At 25.1% G+C, this 20,588-nt stretch overlaps 8 protein-coding genes across 8 annotated transcripts, besides 32 other annotated features; 4 read left to right on the forward strand and 4 right to left on the reverse strand.

Annotated features, from left to right (window-relative positions):
* Positions 1-64: 64 nt before the first annotated feature.
* On the reverse strand, positions 65-5,806 carry CMU_027730 (3', 5'-cyclic nucleotide phosphodiesterase domain-containing protein; the record flags this gene model as incomplete). The annotated part of the gene is made up of 1 exon (XM_002140076.1): positions 65-5,806. One exon carries the CDS (start codon positions 5,804-5,806, stop codon positions 65-67), a length of 5,742 nt encoding a protein of 1,913 aa, XP_002140112.1.
* Positions 1,668-1,712: a sequence feature (AT_rich).
* Positions 3,785-3,830: a sequence feature (AT_rich).
* Positions 4,479-4,506: a sequence feature (AT_rich).
* Positions 5,807-6,069: 263 nt separating the features above from the next.
* Positions 6,070-6,334: a sequence feature (AT_rich).
* An 86-nt stretch (positions 6,335-6,420) lies between these two features.
* Positions 6,421-6,461: a sequence feature (AT_rich).
* A 54-nt stretch (positions 6,462-6,515) lies between these two features.
* Positions 6,516-6,644: a sequence feature (AT_rich).
* Positions 6,645-6,657: 13 nt separating this feature from the next.
* Positions 6,658-6,687: a microsatellite.
* Positions 6,688-6,792: a sequence feature (AT_rich).
* Positions 6,793-6,859: 67 nt separating this feature from the next.
* Positions 6,860-6,916: a sequence feature (AT_rich).
* Positions 6,917-7,266: 350 nt separating this feature from the next.
* Positions 7,267-7,318: a sequence feature (AT_rich).
* Positions 7,319-7,329: 11 nt separating this feature from the next.
* CMU_027740 (zinc transporter, putative) lies at positions 7,330-8,376 on the forward strand (the record flags this gene model as incomplete). Its single annotated transcript, XM_002140077.1, has 1 exon — positions 7,330-8,376. The coding sequence occupies one exon, from the start codon at positions 7,330-7,332 to the stop codon at positions 8,374-8,376; it is 1,047 nt and encodes a 348-aa protein (XP_002140113.1).
* Positions 7,688-7,709: a microsatellite.
* Positions 8,234-8,289: a sequence feature (AT_rich).
* Positions 8,372-8,532: a sequence feature (AT_rich).
* A 10-nt stretch (positions 8,533-8,542) lies between these two features.
* Positions 8,543-9,916, reverse strand: CMU_027750 (uncharacterized protein; the record flags this gene model as incomplete). Its single annotated transcript, XM_002140078.1, has 1 exon — positions 8,543-9,916. One exon carries the CDS (start codon positions 9,914-9,916, stop codon positions 8,543-8,545), a length of 1,374 nt encoding a protein of 457 aa, XP_002140114.1.
* Positions 9,013-9,047: a sequence feature (AT_rich).
* Positions 9,074-9,112: a sequence feature (AT_rich).
* A 114-nt stretch (positions 9,917-10,030) lies between the features above and the next one.
* Positions 10,031-10,084: a sequence feature (AT_rich).
* A 165-nt stretch (positions 10,085-10,249) lies between these two features.
* Positions 10,250-10,270: a sequence feature (AT_rich).
* Positions 10,271-10,348: 78 nt separating this feature from the next.
* CMU_027760 (uncharacterized protein) lies at positions 10,349-12,109 on the forward strand (the record flags this gene model as incomplete). Its single annotated transcript, XM_002140079.1, has 2 exons — positions 10,349-11,123; positions 11,202-12,109. 2 exons carry the CDS (start codon positions 10,349-10,351, stop codon positions 12,107-12,109), a joined length of 1,683 nt encoding a protein of 560 aa, XP_002140115.1.
* Positions 12,110-12,133: 24 nt separating this feature from the next.
* Positions 12,134-12,160: a sequence feature (AT_rich).
* A 143-nt stretch (positions 12,161-12,303) lies between these two features.
* Positions 12,304-12,373: a sequence feature (AT_rich).
* Positions 12,374-12,454: 81 nt separating this feature from the next.
* Positions 12,455-12,532: a sequence feature (AT_rich).
* A 79-nt stretch (positions 12,533-12,611) lies between these two features.
* Positions 12,612-12,747: a sequence feature (AT_rich).
* A 40-nt stretch (positions 12,748-12,787) lies between these two features.
* Positions 12,788-12,808: a sequence feature (AT_rich).
* Positions 12,809-12,913: 105 nt separating this feature from the next.
* Positions 12,914-12,998: a sequence feature (AT_rich).
* A 179-nt stretch (positions 12,999-13,177) lies between these two features.
* Positions 13,178-13,232: a sequence feature (AT_rich).
* A 91-nt stretch (positions 13,233-13,323) lies between these two features.
* On the forward strand, positions 13,324-15,303 carry CMU_027770 (BSD domain-containing protein; the record flags this gene model as incomplete). The annotated part of the gene is made up of 1 exon (XM_002140080.1): positions 13,324-15,303. The coding sequence occupies one exon, from the start codon at positions 13,324-13,326 to the stop codon at positions 15,301-15,303; it is 1,980 nt and encodes a 659-aa protein (XP_002140116.1).
* Positions 15,304-15,371: 68 nt separating this feature from the next.
* Positions 15,372-15,443: a sequence feature (AT_rich).
* A 35-nt stretch (positions 15,444-15,478) lies between these two features.
* CMU_027780 (protein phosphatase 2C, putative) lies at positions 15,479-17,164 on the reverse strand (the record flags this gene model as incomplete). Its single annotated transcript, XM_002140081.1, has 1 exon — positions 15,479-17,164. The coding sequence occupies one exon, from the start codon at positions 17,162-17,164 to the stop codon at positions 15,479-15,481; it is 1,686 nt and encodes a 561-aa protein (XP_002140117.1).
* Positions 15,931-15,955: a sequence feature (AT_rich).
* Positions 17,165-17,218: 54 nt separating the features above from the next.
* Positions 17,219-17,246: a sequence feature (AT_rich).
* A 96-nt stretch (positions 17,247-17,342) lies between these two features.
* CMU_027790 (uncharacterized protein) lies at positions 17,343-17,913 on the reverse strand (the record flags this gene model as incomplete). Its single annotated transcript, XM_002140082.1, has 2 exons — positions 17,343-17,612; positions 17,680-17,913. 2 exons carry the CDS (start codon positions 17,911-17,913, stop codon positions 17,343-17,345), a joined length of 504 nt encoding a protein of 167 aa, XP_002140118.1.
* A 500-nt stretch (positions 17,914-18,413) lies between these two features.
* Positions 18,414-18,459: a sequence feature (AT_rich).
* Positions 18,460-18,533: 74 nt separating this feature from the next.
* Positions 18,534-18,575: a sequence feature (AT_rich).
* A 100-nt stretch (positions 18,576-18,675) lies between these two features.
* Positions 18,676-18,779: a sequence feature (AT_rich).
* Positions 18,780-18,940: 161 nt separating this feature from the next.
* Positions 18,941-18,984: a sequence feature (AT_rich).
* A 120-nt stretch (positions 18,985-19,104) lies between these two features.
* Positions 19,105-19,134: a sequence feature (AT_rich).
* A 226-nt stretch (positions 19,135-19,360) lies between these two features.
* CMU_027800 (uncharacterized protein) lies at positions 19,361-20,533 on the forward strand (the record flags this gene model as incomplete). Its single annotated transcript, XM_002140083.1, has 1 exon — positions 19,361-20,533. The coding sequence occupies one exon, from the start codon at positions 19,361-19,363 to the stop codon at positions 20,531-20,533; it is 1,173 nt and encodes a 390-aa protein (XP_002140119.1).
* Between the last annotated feature and the right edge of the window lie 55 nt (positions 20,534-20,588).

The following is a 20,588-nucleotide window of genomic DNA, read 5'->3' on the forward strand; positions in this document are numbered from 1 at the left end:
AAAATGCTCCATATATATAGTCCTGTTATAAATACACCTGCTTAACACTTTTTATTTTTAAAGGCTATATATTAAATAGATCATATATAAGAAGTATCTTAGTAGTTATATCATTGACTTCTATTCCCTTATTTGATACAGACAGAGATTCCAAATTTGTTGATGTTCTGTTATCAATATCATAGTATTTCTCACATGCAAAGAATTTGTACTTAGAATTATTAGTATTACCAAGAACTTCGTATCCTGAAATAGTATACTTTTTCAAAGTATCTAAATTGAAATCAAATAATATATTATTTTGAAGTTTATCTTGATAAGATTGTTTCTCCATAGGAATATCACTGTAATCTTTATCTTTATCTTTGTACTCTTTAATTTTCTGTCTTTTTTCAAGCCATATAATTCTTGATTGTTCTGCTTTTCCTAATAACTTAGAAGTAGCAGGTATAATTTTTGAAAGTACTCTCCATTGAGGAATGACTGCAAATTCTAAGAAGCCAATTTGCATATCTACTTTACTAATTTCATCTTTAAAATTCGCATAAGGTGTAATTGGTAAATTACATTGATATTCTAATAAGGCTTGACTATTAAATTCATCTTGTATGAGTGATGCCCATTGATAACAAATTGGAGATGGACAAAGTGGATTTGATATATCTGCAGCATGAAGAATTACTTCAACAAGTAAATCTTTATCTATTTCTAATAGAGCTGAAGAAACTATATTAATATTACATATATCATTATTATCACTACATATCAGACTTTTATTCAACAATGTTGAATTTCTTTTATAAGATTTATAGTCATCTTTATCTCCACTTAAATTGGAATTATAATATTTATTAACGAGTTTAATATTATTAACATGTTCACTTCTTATTAATTCTAAATTTGAGTGGGATAAATCTACATTTCTATTATTATCAATAACTTCATATGTAAGCTCTCTATTAGATAAGAATTCCTCCAAAATAGAAATAAGTCTAGTATGATTAGACATATCTGTAGATAAAATAGCCTGGATAAGTAATTTTCTGAAATAGATGTTTTCCTGTTCATTAAAGCTCTTCCTAATATCACAGTCTTGAAGATGATCTAATAATCTAAGAGTATAATTACAGTGATGATTTTCCAAAATTGATACATCATTATATTTTCTAGCTAATTTTGAATTTGTACTTTTTAAGAATGAATTGTTAACTCCAGGATGATCAATATCATGGACAAGGCTACTGAATATTAATACTAATTTTTGGATATTTGAAAAAACGTGCATCAAACCATAATCGTAAAGGAGAATATATGATACTTGTACAACTTGGATAGCATGAAATATATTATGATATGGATTATTAGAATTATAAGAATCTTTGATTGCATCAAAAAGTTTTAATAATTTTGTATGTTCCCAATTCCATATTTTATCAAAATCAAAGAAACAAAATATATCTAATAAAAATTGACGATGTATTTCCCATCTATGAGACCATAAAGGTAATCCCCATTCTCTATACATATCTAAGCGACCACTTAATACTCTCTTGTATTCTAGTTTACTATCGTATATTGTAAATCCACATTTTATACCTAAAATGTCATCTTTAACATCCTCATTCTCCACTATATACTGCTCATTGTTATTATCTTCTAATACTTCCTTTTTAATATCTTTATTTTTAAAGTTAAATTCATTATATAAAATTCCATGAGTTTCATTCCCTGTGGGAATACCAGATATATGTTCATAAGTTAGACTTGAGGAATTCCCTAAATACTTCTCACTACTTACATTACATGTGATTTCTTCATCTGAAATATAGTCATTACTAATAATAAAACTTCCTCTCCTTTCATTTATCAAAGAATCATTATTTCCATTATATGCACTATTCTTTTCGGTATTACTGTTATAATGGCATCTCTTTGAAGTAGATTGTGAAATCACAGATGGAATAGAACTTTTAAAAGTAGAAGAAGCAATATTAGAATTAAATCCAATATCATTTCTAATTGCACGGATAATTTGATTATTATTACTTCCTCGTTTATTTTTATGCCTCATTGAACAGTAAAATAAGTGCATATTTAACATCATAATCTGGGTTCCAAATTCAAGTGATATTTCTCTTGTTATAGTATTATACAAATTTATATCTAAAGGACTAAAATTTGTAATTATATTAACTGTATCATAAAGAATATTATTGTCTATTGATAAAGAATTACCAGATTGACCAGAATTTGTTGGATATGAAGATGATGAGAATGGTGACGACATATATGACGAAGATTTTGCAAAAATATCATAAGATTTATGAAGATCACTTTCCGAATATTTAACAGAAATGCTTAAATTAGTTGAATTCCTCTTTCCATTATTCATATAATTTGTATAGTATGAATTAAGTGCATTATCATGCATTAAGAAAGATTGTAGAGATCCAAAGGATGAAGATGAAGAAACTCCAGAAGAAATATTAGAATTATAATCAAGATCACTTGTCATGTCTTTTATTACAGTGAGACCATTATTTCTTGTACCAAATCTTTGTGATCTTAGTGAAGTTCTATGTGCTAAAAAAGAAAATCCACTTACAACATTTGTACGATTCATTAATCCCATGTTTAAATGATTTTGCAGTACTTTTTTCTTCCTATTTTCTTTCCTTAAAATATCAGATATTTGTCCAATTCCAAATAATTTTAAACGGTTTACAAGTTGAACTACAATATTTACACTTTCATTAGGTGAATATATAGGAATTGCAACAGAATTAGTCATCTTAAAAGGTGTTATTAATGATTCAATGATATTGCTAAGTGATAAAGGTAGCTTATCTACCGATTCCTGATCACCACAACAAATTATTCGCCTTTCAGTTAATACTGAATGCATAACAGGATCATCAGATGATATTCTATATCCAATCAAAGCTTTGGGTCCAACAATACATACAAGCTCTTTATGAAAATATTCAACAACATAAACAAGTACCAATTGCGTAGGAGTTAATTTTTGTAAAAAATCTGATAACCTAGTAAGAACCTTTTGTGCAGCTTCCCAATTTCCATTTTCCATTAAGAGGATCTTTTTGTAATCTAAAAGAGGTCTAAAAATCCACCTATGGACTTCATAACAAACATAGAGATGATTTAAAGATATTATTGATCTTTTTTGCTCAAGAAAAAGTGCCACCAAAATTTGAATCTCTTCAACAAGATTCTTAAGAAGTAATATATTCGGATTTTGTGGTTGTAAACATATAACTAATGCAATAGCATTGGAAAGATGAATATTACTTTTTTTATTTTGATAAGAGGATGCTGCCTTTAAATCTCTCGAAGGTAAATGGGAATTCCTAGAAATTTGTACAAAATTATTTAAAAAATCATGCTGTTGATCATTAAAATGATCAACTAAATTACGGGGATCAACAATAGTACAAGATATTAAAGGAATCTTACAATTGCTATATCTTTGATAGTAACAAGATAAACTCTTATTTCCTTTAAAAAGATCTTTATAACCTTCATCACCAAATATATTATCATCTTGATACCTATATGCTGTAAATAAAGGATAACTATCACATATACAACATTTTGAAGAATCAGAATAAATTGAAGGGGGAGAAACCTTGATTACCGGACAATCTGATATCTCAGAAAATTCCTTTATTATCTTCAATTCTTTCTCATATTCTGCAGTACAAGTATTATATACAAAATTATTATTATTTTGTTCTATATCATGCTTATCAAGAGAATCTGAATGTATATTTATGTTTAATAAATTATCTGTATTTTTTATAAAATTATTACTACCAAGACATTCAGTATCTATTGTATTATCTATTTTGTTAAATATCTTATTAGAAGAATCTCTTCTAATTCCCAAATTTTCCATAAGTAGTATATTACCTGAGGTTTCTATTAAATTATTTTCATGAGAAATCCTTAGATTCTTTACATCCTTATCTATCTTATAAGAATTTTTAGATATATCAGGAGATTGTAAATATGGTATCTTCATGTTTAATGATTTATGATAATTTGGACAATTAGCTTTTGATTTTGTGATTGAGTAACCTTTACCATAAGTTATAGAATTCTGATTTATATTTGAATAGTTATTCTTTTCTAATTCAGAATTATCTTTACAATTTAAACAACAAATAGGACACTGAGTAGCTAAAGCAATATCACATGGTAATTGATGAATATATTTTAATTTCTTGTAAAAATAAAGACCAAAAATATCATCCGGAGATGAATTTATAAAATCAGAATTTGTATACATACCATTTATTTGATTGTATATTGCTATATCAGAAACTCCACAATTAGGACTTATTTCATCTGATAACTTATATATAGATTTTAAGATATAACAACATACTTGTGGTGAAAAATTAAAATAATGAAAATGTTGCTTAAGTCCCTGTGTAAATATCTGATTTAAAAAACTCTTATTATTTAATGAAAATTTTAATATATCATATTCAATATTACTTGATGAGTTATTCATATCTTCTTGAGGATAATCACCACCTAGTAAATTTGAATTATCAAAATCTTTACCATCAAAATATCTCATTGCAGATGATGGGGGAAAAGTAGCTCTTCTACTTAATCTAGAAAATATCTTAGACTTAATTGGTAAAGATAAAGATGTAGAGACAGGGTGTATAAGATCATCAGTTAAATTTCTTAATACAAATCCATCTCCATATTTCTTAGGAAATACATGACTAATTTGAGGAATATTATTAGATATTGTAGAAGTACAACTACAACGATAGTTATATGCTAAACTATTAGAATGTTTTGAACAATAATCACGTTCCAAATCATTATTAGTATTACATACTGATTCACTAATACATGCATCACCATTACTAAAAGATCCAACTTTTTGATTATTAATATCAAATGATATAGAATCACTAATAAATTCATCACCATTATGCAATATTATTGTATCCCTACATGCATTTTCTTTATCAAATTGAGATATCTCATTAAATTTATAACCGATTAAATCTTGATTAGTAACGAAAGTATCACTAGTCAAATTTTTAACCTCTTTTTCAAAACTACGTACACTTATTTTCTCATGGCTGCATCTATGAGTTTTGTGATTACAACTAGATTTATAATCTATCCACTTACTTGTAATAACACTAGGTAAAATAGAACTCCATGTTCCTTTAGTAGGAAATACTCCAGTTAATTCATTTACTTCATCATCTTTAAATAAAACTAATGTTAAAGGAGATTGAAATAAAATTGAAATATATAAACTAATAAATTTACTTAATTCAAATCCATCCATTTGTGATGTTAAATATGTTTGAAAATGCTTTCTTATTATTCTACATTTTCTTTCATTTACAATATCTTCATAATGATCATCTATAATATTATGGGATGATAAAGAAGAATTAATTGATGTTGGAGTTAGGCGTCTCCTTCTTCCTTGTGGTATCAATTGACTACTTTCACCAAATTCATTTACAGAGAGCTGTATTGAGTGATTAAATATACTTCCAGACTGAAAATTAGAATTTATCCCATTAATACCATTACTATAATTATCAATCTTTTCTGCACCTTTTAATTCATTATATAACTCTAACCAACCATCTGTATCGCATAAATTTGCTTTTACACCATCTCCAAATAGGCACATTGAAATAGGTAAACATGAAGAAGTTTTCAAACATTGTGGTATTGTATTTGTTAATGATCCTGTAGAAGATGTTGCTGAAGAGTCTGCAGAAGAGAATGTCGTCATTAATATCTCTTTTATATTATCCTCTATCGCTACAACTCCTACATATATAAAAGAATAGATCTGAAAGGATATACAATATATACTTGTACAATTGTAATCATAAAATTTTAAATTCTCCTCTTAATCTTATACTTTAAGTCCCTACATTAAATCCCTCAATGTAGGCACATATACCCCATACTAATACAACCCACGTTAATTATTTGTCTACCCGCTTATTACTTTTATGAGGGCTATACATAAAACTATTACCTTAGAATTAGTTTATTAAATATTTAAATAATTTTTCTTTTATTTTTTCTAAATAATAATAAAAGAATTTAGTCTATACCATTAATATATATATATTGTATTATTATATTTATTTTTATAATGTTATGGTGGAATTATCTTATAAATATAATATATTGATAATCTCACCACCAAATTGTTTTAAAAAACTTATATTTAATATTTTATAATAAATAACTAAAGTTATAATTTTTTTTAAAAGTTTTATATATTATCATATTAATCTAATTTTTTATTGTTAGTAATTAAGCTAATTTACTATTGCATGCAATTATTAATTTGACATATTTATTACCTCACAGATATAGCGCGATTTTACATGCAAATATTTTTTTATTATCTACATTAATTTTAATAAAATTTTCCACCCTTAATACTCTTAAGCTAATATTAATTTATTACTGCATTAACCCTTTAGAAATTAAATATATATTGAATTTTAAATGTATATAGTTAAAAATTTTGGACATATAATTATTTTTTTTTTCTATTACTAATTAATATAATGGAATATTTATTATATAACATATTACATTAAATAAATTTACATTTAACCTTTTAAAAAAAATAAAAAAAAAAAAAAAGGAAAATTAATATTATAATAAATTAATAATGGAATTATAAGATTATATAAATTAATTAATATATATATACAAATATAAAATAGATATAAATTTAATTATCTATTAAATTATCAACTTAACAAATAACACTAATTACTGGTTATTTAAAGATATCCTTTATATAACAAATATATGGGGGTATTTTATTTAAATTATAATAATAATACAGTATAAATATATACTAAAGTATATAAATCATTAGATTACTATATTATTGAAAAGAAATATTCTATATTTCTGAAGATATTCATTACTTAGTAATTACTAAGCTTGAAATATATTATGTATGTATATATATAACCTTTGTATATAAACCATATAATTAAATAAACAATATACTTTCTAATATATATTGTTATTTTATGCGGTTAATAGATTAATATTTTTATCAAACCTGACAAATAATCTAATACCCAAGAATTATTTAACCCGATACCGTCTATGGATCTTTTTTATTTAAAAATAATAGCGGTAATGTTAGGCGCCATATTGGAGAAATAATAACTGAGAACTAAGGTAAACCTGAAATAGAATAAAATTCAAGGCTTATATTACAAAAAAAAAACTATTTTATAAATAAATAATTTGATAAAATTAAGTGCATTAAATATGGATATAGTTATTTTAAATAAGATAGTCTCATTTATAATAATAATGTTTATTGGTGCTATTGGGACATATATTCCAATATATTTGGGAAATTTGAATCCTATATTATTACAATATATAAATGTATTTTCTGGAGGGACATTAGTTACATTAGTACTCTGTCATCTAGTTCCTGAAGCAGAAAGATTATCTCAACTGATAAATTTAAGATGTTATATAATAGGTACAGAAATACCAATTGTATCTTATTTAACTCTTTTTGGTTTAACATTAATACTATTTTTTGAGAAAGCCCTATTTTCATCAAAGACAGTTGCTCAATTTCATATGCATGATCATTCATTTCCGCATAGAAGAGATCATCATCATCATCATCATCAAGATCCCGGTTGTAGAGGATCAATTAATGAATCATTATCAAATGAAGTAACTTCTTCATGTGAAACAATGACATTAAATATACCACAATCTAATATATCAGGAGTAAATATTATTACTCCTTTAATACCTCAAATATCATATACATCAACTTCAAATTTATATTTTTTAGTTTCTGCACTATCTGTTCATTCTGTATTTGAAGGTATATTAGTTGGAATTTCAAAATCTGTTGCCTCAGTAATAATGACAACTTTTATTATTATAACTCATAAATGGATAGAAGGTATTGCTGTTGCAGCAGGAATAAATAAACATTCCGAAATATCAAAAACTACTGCAAGACAATTATTAGCTTCATTTGTACTTATGTCACCTTTAGGTATAATATTGGGACAAATATTTTCATTATTAAATAGCCCCTTATTAATTGTTATTCTAATTTGTATATCATCTGGAGCTCTATTATATGTTGCACTTGCAGAAATGGTTATTGATGAATTTAGCTGTGGTGAAAATAGAAAACAAAAATTTTTTGTTTTTATTTTAGGAATTATATTAGTTTCAATTATTAATATTATACAACATAAATTTGGAGGATGTAATTATCAAGATTACAGCAATATTGGTGATTTACATATAACTCATTATAATCATAATCATCATTAAAAATAAAAATATAAATATTCATTAAAAAATTGAATATTAGTATTACTTGATAAGAAATATCCCAATAATTATATAAGTAATTATTTCAAATTTCAATATTTCAAGTTTTTTTTTTTTCTTTTTGATATAAACAATAATATTTATAAATATTTTTTACTTTATTCCATTATTTACATACTTTAAAAAATGATGTCAAAGTTTGTTGTTTAGTATCAGAATGTTTTTTAGCATTATTAATTGATTTTATTATTTTGTTATGACCATTAGATGTTTGTTTTTTTGTCATATATGTTGATTTTTCTTTACTTAATATAAAATCTACATCATCTTCTACTACTAAATATCCGGTTTTTGAATCTTTATATATTTTATCACGAGTTATTTTTTCTAAATTTATAGCATCAACTTGTTGTGGATTATATTTATGTTCATTGTTATCATCCAATTTATTTTCTAAATCTACTTTCTTTTTTTTATTTAATACTTCATATGATAATTCAGAGTTTTTAGATTTATTATAATGTATACTTTTTTTATTATCAATATTATTGTTTTCATCAAATAAAGATGATTTTTTTTTTCTTCCCTTAGAAGATTTCTTTTCTAAAGAATTATCATTATTTATCTCATTTTCAGAATATAATAATAAATTTGAATTATTAGAATTATTTGAACCTAAATTATCATTAGATTCATCATTAAATAATAAATTTTCATTATTATTTATAGATATTTTGGATGGTGATTCATCCATAATAATATCTACAGTTCTTTTATCATCAATATTAATATCTTTGATATTATATACTTGGTTATTTTCATTAAAAGTATTATTCATATTTATATCTATATTCAAGTCATTTTTAAGATTAGAAGTGGTATATAAAGAATTATCAATATTAGTCTCTAAAGAAATTGATAATGGGTATGGGTCTGTATTAATAGTATTATCTTTAGAATTATTGTTTGATATAATTGGATATAATTCTGTTTTAGATATATCTAAATTATTATTAATCATACTATAATCTTGGTTTAATGAAGATGAATAACGAAGTTTTGGACTTGCAGATTCTCTAAATAATGAATACTTAGAAATCCATAATTTATTTGGTAATAATTTTGTAGCTAAGATATTTCTTCGAATTTCTTCACATTCTAAATGAAAATGTACTTGATTATTAGCTATTGAATCATTTATATCAATATTCTTTTGTTTAATCCCATATATAAATTTTTCAATGATTTTAGATGTATATAAACTTAAATCTGTTTCATCTATAACTTTCATTGTTATATTATCACCATTATCATCAATAATAGTAATTAGATATATAAGTTCACAATATTTCCCATATTGTTCACTCTCCCTATACAGTTTTAAAATCTCTCTACATTCTTGCACTGAATTAAATTGAATTTGGTTACACAATCTAGAAACAGTTAAAGTCTGATCATGTTGTGCAAATAGTATATCAAATATTTTAAAATTATAGTTTACATCTGATATCATCTCATTATTTAAATCAGTTTTAAGCATTTCGTTTTTTTTTTTCTTTTTTTGTCTAATTTCTAGAAAATTATAATAGCTACCCAAATTATTTAATTAGTATAATATTAGCACAATATCTTGATATTTAAGTTAAACATTCACTTTATATTATTTAATTAGCCTTATAATCTAATAAAATTATTAATTATAATATAAGGCCAAAGATCTTATGATAATTTTTGAAGAAAAAAATTAGAAAATGGTATCTATATGTAAATATGTAATAGGGACTAATTTACACCGCCTAATTTACCTTAGCCATTTATTTTTAGGACTAACAAATGTAGGTCTTATATCAGTATATGAATAAAATTGATTCTGTAATTTTTTTTTTTTTATTTAGAGGAACTAGAAACCCTAATAAAAAATTTAATATAAGGCTATAAACAAATCTTTAGGGCAAAATTATTTAATGGGTAGATGTTGTTTGATGATCTGGGAAATGTAATTTACTTGATTACTTTATACACACTCCAGGGTTTACCAATTGGTCTGAGTAGTTCTATACCTTTTATTTTACAGGGCCGTATATCATATAAAGAACAAAGTATTTTTAGTATGGTAACATTACCATTTTCTCTAAAGTTATTATGGGCACCTTTAGTTGATAGTGTATATATTGAAAGAATTGGACGACGAAAAACTTGGATTATCCCAACCCAATTATTATGTAGTATATTAATGATAGGTGGTAGTTATTATCCTTTTTTACCAAAGTGGTTAGGGGAGGGTGAACTTAATAATTCAAAAATTGTACTTTCAGCTTATATAATTCCATTATCATTATATTTTTCTATCTTATTTTTATTAATGGCAACTCAGGATATAGCTGTAGATGCATGGGCTGTAACAATGTTATCTCCTAAAAATAAAGGATTAGCATCTACTTGTAATGTAATTGGACAATCATTAGGTTATATTTTAGCATATTTAGGATTTCTATTTCTTAATGATATACATATAAGCAATAAATATATTCGTCCATTAATAAATAGGAATAATACATCATTTGAGAGACCTATTTGTGAGATGAGTGAATTTGTTTTTATTTGGGGTATTATAATATTTATTGTAACTATATGTACAGCAGTGATAAAAAAGGAGGAATATTTAGACAATAAATATAATTATATTAGTAAGATAAATAATGAAGTTAAAGAAGAAAGTATAATAAAACAAAATAAAAAAGTGAAGAGTTTTATATCTACATATACTAGTACAACATGTTCTAGTGATTCGGAAAGTTATCAAATGGAGGAAACTCAAATTGAAGAATTATTAAGTATTAAACAAGCTTACATACTTTTATATAAGGTTATCTTACTTCGTCCTGTAATGCTTTTAATATTACTTCTATCAATTATTCGTATTCCATTTGCAGTAACAGATGCCTCATCAACTTTTAAACTCCTTGAATATGGAATGAGCAAAAGTGATATAATGTTAGTTAGTCCAATAATGATTCCATTTAGTGTTTTAACCCCAATATTTCTTGTAAGATTTACAAAGCAAAAGCATCCGCTTAAAATAATGAATTATATCTTACCAATGAAACTAATTACATCTATAATGTGGTGCGCATTATTAATATGGTCCCGTTACATATTTAAACCATGGATTCCTAAGATCTCCCAAGTAGAAACACCATTTCCATTTTATTTACTATTTTTGATATTATCTGTAATATGTCATATATTATCTGATGTTCATTCATTGGTATTTATGACATATTTTAATATTATTGCAGATACAAAATATGCAGGTACTTATATCACATTATTTAATACTATTAGTAATCTTGGTTATAAGTGGTCAACTAGTTTTAGTATCTGGCTTTTAGATTACACTAATATAAGAATTTGTTCTAATGAAGACTTTTCAAATAACTTTAATAGAACATCTTGGGATTATTCCTCTGATTTCCTCAGGTATTCAATTGGTGAAAAGTGTTCAGTAGATTCATATTTTGTTCAATCTTCTGTTTGTATATTTTTGGGTATAATGGGGATATTTACTTTATTTCCACATATATTTAGAATACTTGAAGAACATGAACTTAGCGATTGGACAGTAAAAATTTATAAAGAAATTCCCGAAATCAAGCATCCTATATTGAAGTCTGATTTTATTGTTGAGGAAACGAAGATAAATAAAAAGAGATTTAAAGAGAAGATGGCATAATTTATTAACAAAATTAAAGTCATGTATTAAAAAAAAAAAAAAAAATTATAACTCAAAATGTTATTAGAAACTGTATATATATGAAAATCTAGAATTAATATAAGTATTAGTAACTATCTATTACTTTAAATATTAAACTACCATATACACTTTTTTAACTATTTCTTGTAAAATATATCTTTTGTTTATACTTGAATTTATTTAACTAAAATTTGTTTTTTTTTTATAAATTTATATTTGTAAATAAGAATTTATCAAATTTATGTTCACCTTATGGTTTATAGACTTTAATCATTATTATTACAATTAAGCTTTTATGTCTTTTGTTTATAACTATCATAAATCTTTTATTTAATAATACTATAACAATATTATTTTTTAATTTATAGATTTATTTATTGTATTATATTGTTAAATTTATATCCTTAATATATCTTTGAAAGTATATTTCTTGATACTATTAATACCTTTTTAAAAACTATTCCCAAGGTGTATAAATCACTAAAATTATTAAAATATTGAAATTTATTTTTATTAGTTATATATAATATACCCTACTAATATAACTTAGTATAAAATATAATAATATATTCAATTTAAAAAAAGAAGAAATAATTTATTATCTATTACTATAATAAGTATTTAGTAAATCTTGAACTATTCATATTTAGAAGTATCTATATATAATTAATATTAATACAAGTTATTTTATCATTCTTTAAAAACATAATTTTGGTTCCAATTTTTTCTATATATTTTGTTTAATAAGTAAAGATAATATTAGATTAATTATTAGATCTGCTGTATAATAAAAAGAAAAATTATATACAATATTTAATAAGATATTAATATAAAGTTATTATTAAAAATATAATAAATTTTAATTTAAGATGAGAAATATTAGCAGCTATAACCTGAATAGATCTCAAATTCATTATTAGGATGAAATTGCAAAAAAGTGGAATTAACAACCTATTTCCTAATTATCTTGTATATGTCAAAAAAAAACTTTTTCTAATAAAAAGGTATAAAAGATGAATTTACTTGTTGAAAGTTCACGAAAATTCCAATTATTATAAATATTACTATTTGTAAATTTATATCTAAAAGTAATATAATAAATCCCGTCTAATGGATGCAGAATATAAGACGTTACCCCTTTATCATTATAACCCGCTAATAAAGCAAACTATTTTACTTATAAGACTAAATACATGAAACTTGAAATTCTGAAAAGTGAGGATCTACAAAAAGTACTCACTAATGTATTAATAAAGAAAGTTGATGGTAATATTTATATTACAACTCATTATATAATATGGGTACCAAGTACAATAAAGAATCAACCATTTGATAATATCAACTCAATAATCTCTTTAAGTTCTGAGGAAACAGATGAAATAATTTTAGAACCATGGCAAGAGTTATATGCTCATCGCCATCGGCTAGAGAAAAGATTGTTAGGTTTAAGATTTAAGAAGAATGAGGAGGGATTTACAGATATAAATATGGTCTTGAAAGATAACTTGGATCTAGATATCCTTATAGAAAGCATCCAAAAATATCATGATGCTTCACTTAAAAAATTAATTAATAGTAATGAAGAATCTGTTCAGGTAAATTGTAGTCAATCAAATAGAAATGTAAGTATGGAAGTAAATAATTCTATTCCAATTGAAAAAGAAGCAAAACAAGACATAAAAGTTAGAAAAGAATTCTTTATGGAGAAGAAAAAAAAAATTGAAAAGAAAGAAAGAACTTTACATGAAAAACTTAAAGGATTATTGGATCTAGAACCAGATTTACGAAGTGTTTATACAAACTTAGTTCTAACTGGTCAGGTGTCATTAGAATCTTTTATAGAACATCATATTGATAAAATAGAATTGAATAAAGAAGAAGAAGTAGGTCCTAATAATGTGGATAGTTTTTTAAAAAAACCTCCAAAAATGTCACATACAAATAGTGGAGGAATAGATGTAACAGTTACTGCAGAAGAATTGAATGCAATACTTGAGGAATTTCCAATAATAAAGTACAAAATGTCAGAATATGTTCCCCATAGACTAACTGAACAAGAATTCTGGAATAGAATAATCCAATCACCTTTATTTTTTGATATTTTAGGTCGTAAATCTGAAGGTATATCTAGTGATAACTTTAATATTGGTAATTTACCAGAAGGTAAAGATTTACTATATGAACTTAATAATCTTGAATCTGGTGGATTTAATGAAATTTTATCTAGATATGTAGATAAAGATATTAATTTATTACCAAATATAGATTATACTAAATGTGGATTTGGCACTAGTCTAGGTTCAGCATCTATAACACAAAATTTAGAAGATACTTCTAAAAATTTGTTAGAACGATTTAACCGTCATGGAGCCCATATTTTGGAATTAACTATTGGAATGGATAAACTAAAATCTAGTTTAGATATAAATAATGACATTGTTGAATCTCATAATGACCAAGTGATTGAAAATAAAGATATTAAGAATCAAATAAGTAATCTTAATATTGATCCAAAATCTTTTTTTTCTATTGGAATAGAGGGAGAAAATGAAATGAAAAATATTGTGAATAATGTAGAAGATAATTTGAATATGAAACAAGATAAGATATCAAGTATTGGAGATCCCAACTTTTGTACACTCCCAGAGTCTTCAATAAATATATTTAGTGATATTGGTCGTCTAGTACTAATTGAGTGTACTAAACAGCTTCAACAAGAGCAAGTTAGCCAATTATCTAGTTATCAAAAAAGTACATTACTTGAAAATTTTTCATCTCAACAATTAAATACATTTCAAAATTCGCAATACCAAATCTGTAGTAGTAATAAAAATAATGAAGATTTCCCAGTTTGGTTTACTCAAATAAAGAAGGAATTTTTGGAAGTAAATGAACTTTTAAGTCACTTTTGGAAATCCACCTTGACCCCTAAAAGTATAGAAAAGCGAAGGAGGCTAATAAATACTTTAGATAATGTTGCTCAAAATATCGAATCTCTAGTACATGATAACTCGAATATATCCATAACTGTAGTAAGTTCTTATGGACAACCAGCTGGAACTCTTAGGTCTATGTGTCTTCCAATTTTAGAATCTATTAAGACTGCTAGAAAATATTATTACAAGCTTGAAGATATGCTCTCTAAATTACAAAATACAAGCAGATTACAATAAAAAGAATTGGATCTAAGAGAAATATTCAATATCTCAATATTTATAGTATTGAATAAGTACCTTCTTTGATAAATTTAAATTTTTTTATATATTTAGAGAAATAATTAGATATTTTCATAACAAATTTATAGAATAATTTTCAAAAATGAAGATTTATCTGAATTTTTTAGTTTTTTCATATAAATAAGCCTACAATGCAGGTGAGATTATCAGTAACACCCCTTAAAAGAGCCTCTGTTACTATACATTGAGCTAAGGTGTTTGATATTATCTTTCTTTTTAAATTAGGATACCCTGAAATCAAAGAATCCAAAATACTTTTAATAAGTAATACAGCCTGATTTTCATCTAAGACTTCCCATATACTTTGACTAGCAACAATTAGAAATTCATCCTCAGTACACAGTTCAATACTGAATACATCAGGAACATTTGTAATTATGTAATTTGACTCTTTAGGAGGTTTATACAGACCATAGCCAAAAGAGCTAACAATGGGCAAGTTATATATACTTTTTTGCTTACTTGAATTAGTCTGAAAATCATTTTCTAATAATTTTGCTTTAGATAAGTTTATTGGAGTCCCAGAACGGCACAAAACAGCTCTTGTATTCCCAACATTAGAACAATATAATTTATAAATATATTTTTTGAAATGTATATTTTCCAATGTGTTTTCTAATGGAATATCTAAATGTTCTTTGTCATTTTCAAATCTAACAATGTAACAACAGCAAGCACTAGACCCACAATTCAAAGATTTAGAAGACATAAGGATTCTATGATCAGCTATTATGAAAGCTTTCAACAAAGCTTCAATTATAGGATCCTTTGGAAAATGAGATGAAAGTTTGTTAGATTTCTCTTTATTAAAGTATTCCCTTTCGCTTGGGTTAATTAGAGCATTGTAAAATTCTTCAGGTAAAATATCCTCTAATTCTGATGATATAGATCCACTATCTCCATGTCCATCAAATACTCCTAAAAATGTACCATCTTTGATATTAGATATAAACCAACCATCTCTCATATCACGTCTCATACCAAGATCTTCCCAACAACTGATAGCTGTAAATGGATTCTCTAAAAATGCTTCATATTTATGATTATCATTCCACTTTTTTTTGGGTTCATGAATATTATTATTATCTGTGAAACTCAACATTTCTTTTATTGTTCTATTCATCTCCCTATTATAAAACTCTTGAACTATATTGTATACGACATTATAACTCAGGGCTTTATTTAACTTTTTCTCACTGTCTATACAAGTATATGGCCTTTTAATGAAATGTTTGACTTGCTCTGCTCCTTCAGTTATAACTTCACCTAAATTATCCAAAATTTTACCACCAAGATGCGTTAAACTTAAGTTCAAAAGATTATCTTTCTCTTTTTTAGTTGAATCCTTGGGAAGTCCAGAGTTATTTAATAGTTTCTGTTGACATTTATATATTTCTATGGTACTTTTGTCATCTTCCCTATTTTCATCATAAGAAATTTTATCATAGTTTGAGGACTTATATGAGTATTCTAATTGTTTACTAACTAAATCTTTACTTCTCACTCTTTCAGTATTTATTATGCTTTTATTAATTTGCTTTGAGATGGAATCAAGACTATTGAAGAAATTTGTTTCATTTTCATAGTCACTTTCTTTGGGATCTTCACTATTCCCATCACTTTCTTCAACACCATCAGCTTTTGTAATTGTTACACTAGCTCTTAATGGTAAATTTTCTTCCAATTTGTATATATTCTCAATTAAATAACGTTGTAGAGAGCTTAATGTTTGAATATCAGAAATATTTGGAGTACTATCACGAGAAGATGAACTACTGGGTAATATACGAAATTTCATTTTTGAAAGTAAATAACTTTATTAGGCTAACCCTTATAATTTATTTTCTTTCTCATTAATAACAATTAATTAATATTTATTTGTACATTGGATTTATTTTACACAAATTTTAATGTATATGGTAAATAAGTGTGGAAATTTTTTTGTTTTAATATATTTAAGAATCAAAAAATCTACCCTAAGACTCTGAACTTGCAGTAGCACTATCTGTTACATTCACTGAGGTTTTCATGTCTGGATGAGCTGGTTCGCGAATTTGTATTGGACATAAGCAGTTGCATGGAATTCTGGCACTATCAACAATAGCAGGATGATGAGTAGTTAAGAATTCATCTGGGATTCCTGCAAAATGTTGAACAATTATTCCAATAGCTGACAAAATAATTAGTATACCTATAACTGTAGCTGCTGCAGCTCCATAGCAATCTCCAAATGTAAGGCATGAATTCTACAAACAAATATTATATACAAAATTAATCACTATATATATACAACTACAAATTAGTAAGACTTACCCCTACAATACAACTACAATCTTCAAACTCTTCATTACTCTTTATTTTCACCAAATCTGTAGCTTTAAGTAAATTGGGAGTTAATGAACCCTTCTTATCTGGTATATTATTTACTAAGTTTTCTATCTTTCCAGTACTATCGACAGATATATAGACTTGATTAGCCAATACATAATATATAGAAAACAATAAAATTAACAAATTTAACCAATATATAACTTGAGGGCGATACATATTTCATTAATTCTCCTTTTTTTAGTAAATTATGCATGACTAGTTTAAAGTATCACGCCAAAAAAACCGCTAATAAGATACATGCATTCTAACTGAGCAGTAAGTTATTACCAAAAAAAAAAAATCACATATATATTTACCATTCAGTAAATAATACCAAACTTCAGATAAAGAATGACAAAACTTTTTATGTACTAGGATAATATTATTTATCTCTATAAATCTCAATATTTTCCATATATCTACCTATAAACTCTGATTCAGCTCAAACAATAATATATTTGTATTTTATATGACCTTCAATAATATTTCCGATATTATCCTCATTTTATGTCAGTATGCTCATTTATAAATTAAGTCTTAGTGAGTAAATATCCAATAACGATCATATTGATATGTAGTAAAAGCAATTCAATTGACTTTATAGATATGAATATAATTAAACATTAGGACATTTTCAAATTTATTTCTGTTTTCAATTAATCTGCCATAAACCTTGCAATAAAATATAGAATTATATTAAAAATTGAAATATGTATTTTTATACCTTATAGAATATCATAGTAGTAACTGGGAGGTGTCTGATATTTGGAAATATGTTTTGATAAATATGCCATTACTAATAAATAATTATTAGTAATAAAGTATCATTTTTTATATTAGGTTTGTTAATATAATATAGTCAATGGTTGAATTGAAGATTGTCTTTTGTTTCATACAACTCAAAGACTTGATTTCCTATCCTGTGAATGAAATTAGCTGAATTTATTTATTTAAATAATAAAATCCAAAAATACTTTATACTTTAGAAAGACTATAAATATATATTAAATATTTGATAGAATAATTTAAAGTATTTTTATATACTTACAGTAGTGTAGAAATATATTTTCATTTTAAACAACTCAAATCACTTAAGTTCGAAAGTGAATATACCAACTTTTAGATTGCATTGAAAATATCCATATTTAAGGGAAGAAATGATGTTGTAGAACGAGATAATAATCCAATTTAATAATTCCACTTCTTTTTAAAATAATATTCAACTATTAAAAAATAATTTCAATTATTCACTAAAAAAAGGTAGATTAGAATAATAGTGTTACATAAGAGAATCTGACGAATTAAGAGGAATTACTTGAGAAGCTATATAAATTAACCAGACTCCTTAAAAGTATTTCTTTTTTGAGGTTTATTATTTAACATATAATATAATTTTATCTTAGTCAAATTACTGAATAATTAGTTTATATCAAATTGAACTAATTCCCTCAATTTTCTTATTAATAAGAATATAGTGTGCACATCTTCCATACCGGTAGTTACATGTAGCAAATACCGAAGTCTGCATGTGCTATGCACCATGTGGATTATTTAACACATTTGAAGATTACTCCTATTTCTAAAAGAAAACTAAAGAAAGTATAAGCAAATAGTTACTTCTAAAATGCATATGTTAAACACATTATTGGCATTATTTGCTACACTTTATAGCTTCAATGTGGCTTATTCATCAACAATACATGATATGAGTCTCAATTATGCAAAGAATTTCCAAATAAAACCTCATCAGAAGAACATGTATATAAATAATGATAGCCCTGAAATTCCAGTATCAATAAAAGATGTAAAGCCAATAAAATATCCAAGGTATCCAGCTACAGGAATGAGATTGGGTAAGACTAAGTCAAATAAACAAGAATTATCTAGGAAGTATACTCAACCACTTATGAATTTACCAGAATTAAACTACCAATTTATTTCAAGCTCTATGAGTCGTTTTATTACAACAGTGTGTATAATGTCTGCATTGCCATTTTTAGTTTTATCATTGTTTGGAGATACTGGAGATTTTATTTTTGCTCAATTTGGTGCTCTTAGTGGATTATTTGGATTTCTTCTGGGTTTAATCATATTTAGTGCAGTTTTGCCGGATTTATTAACTATGATAATATCAGTATTAGCTGGAATTATTAATATATATAGCACTTTGAGAATGACAAGAGTACGTGAAATGCCTTATACATCCATCTTATTCTTCTGTTTCATTATGGGTAATCTAATATACCAAATTTTAGCTGGTATTCCAATATATGCATTAAGTCCATTATATACTGGATTAAGTGGTGCAGTATTATTAAAATTCTTAACAGTATTTGGCTCTGAATTTACAAATTTACTTACCTTTCAAATTAGTTTAAAATTCTTTTATTTTCTATTTGTATTAATATTTGGAATAATTTCATATCAACTATTACCAGATGGATTAAAACATTCAAATATTACTGAAAAACAAAGTGAAGATGAAATACTTAGACTTCATAAATATACTCAAGCAATATCTTCAATTACACTGACATATCCAGTTGTTGCCTTCATAAGTCAAATGTTATACATAAGTGACATATTTATAACATCACCATTGGATCCACTGAGTTTTTTTTATATTCCTTCTCAGTTTCATATTACTTATCCATCTACATCAATCTTACTCACTATTTGGATTTTACTTATTATACTTACATATCTCTTTAGAACCAAAATTTCGAATAGAGATAATTATAAACCTAGCTTTGTAAAAAATCTTATAGATCATTGGAAAACTGAAGAGACTCATTAAAAATAGAAAAGTATCTAGAAATTAATATTCATAAAAAGAATTTAGTTTGGGTAAT

Source organism: Cryptosporidium muris, genomic scaffold (assembly GCF_000006515.1).
Source record: "Cryptosporidium muris RN66 scf_1106632353999 genomic scaffold, whole genome shotgun sequence".
Lineage (NCBI taxonomy): Eukaryota > Apicomplexa > Conoidasida > Eucoccidiorida > Cryptosporidiidae > Cryptosporidium > Cryptosporidium muris.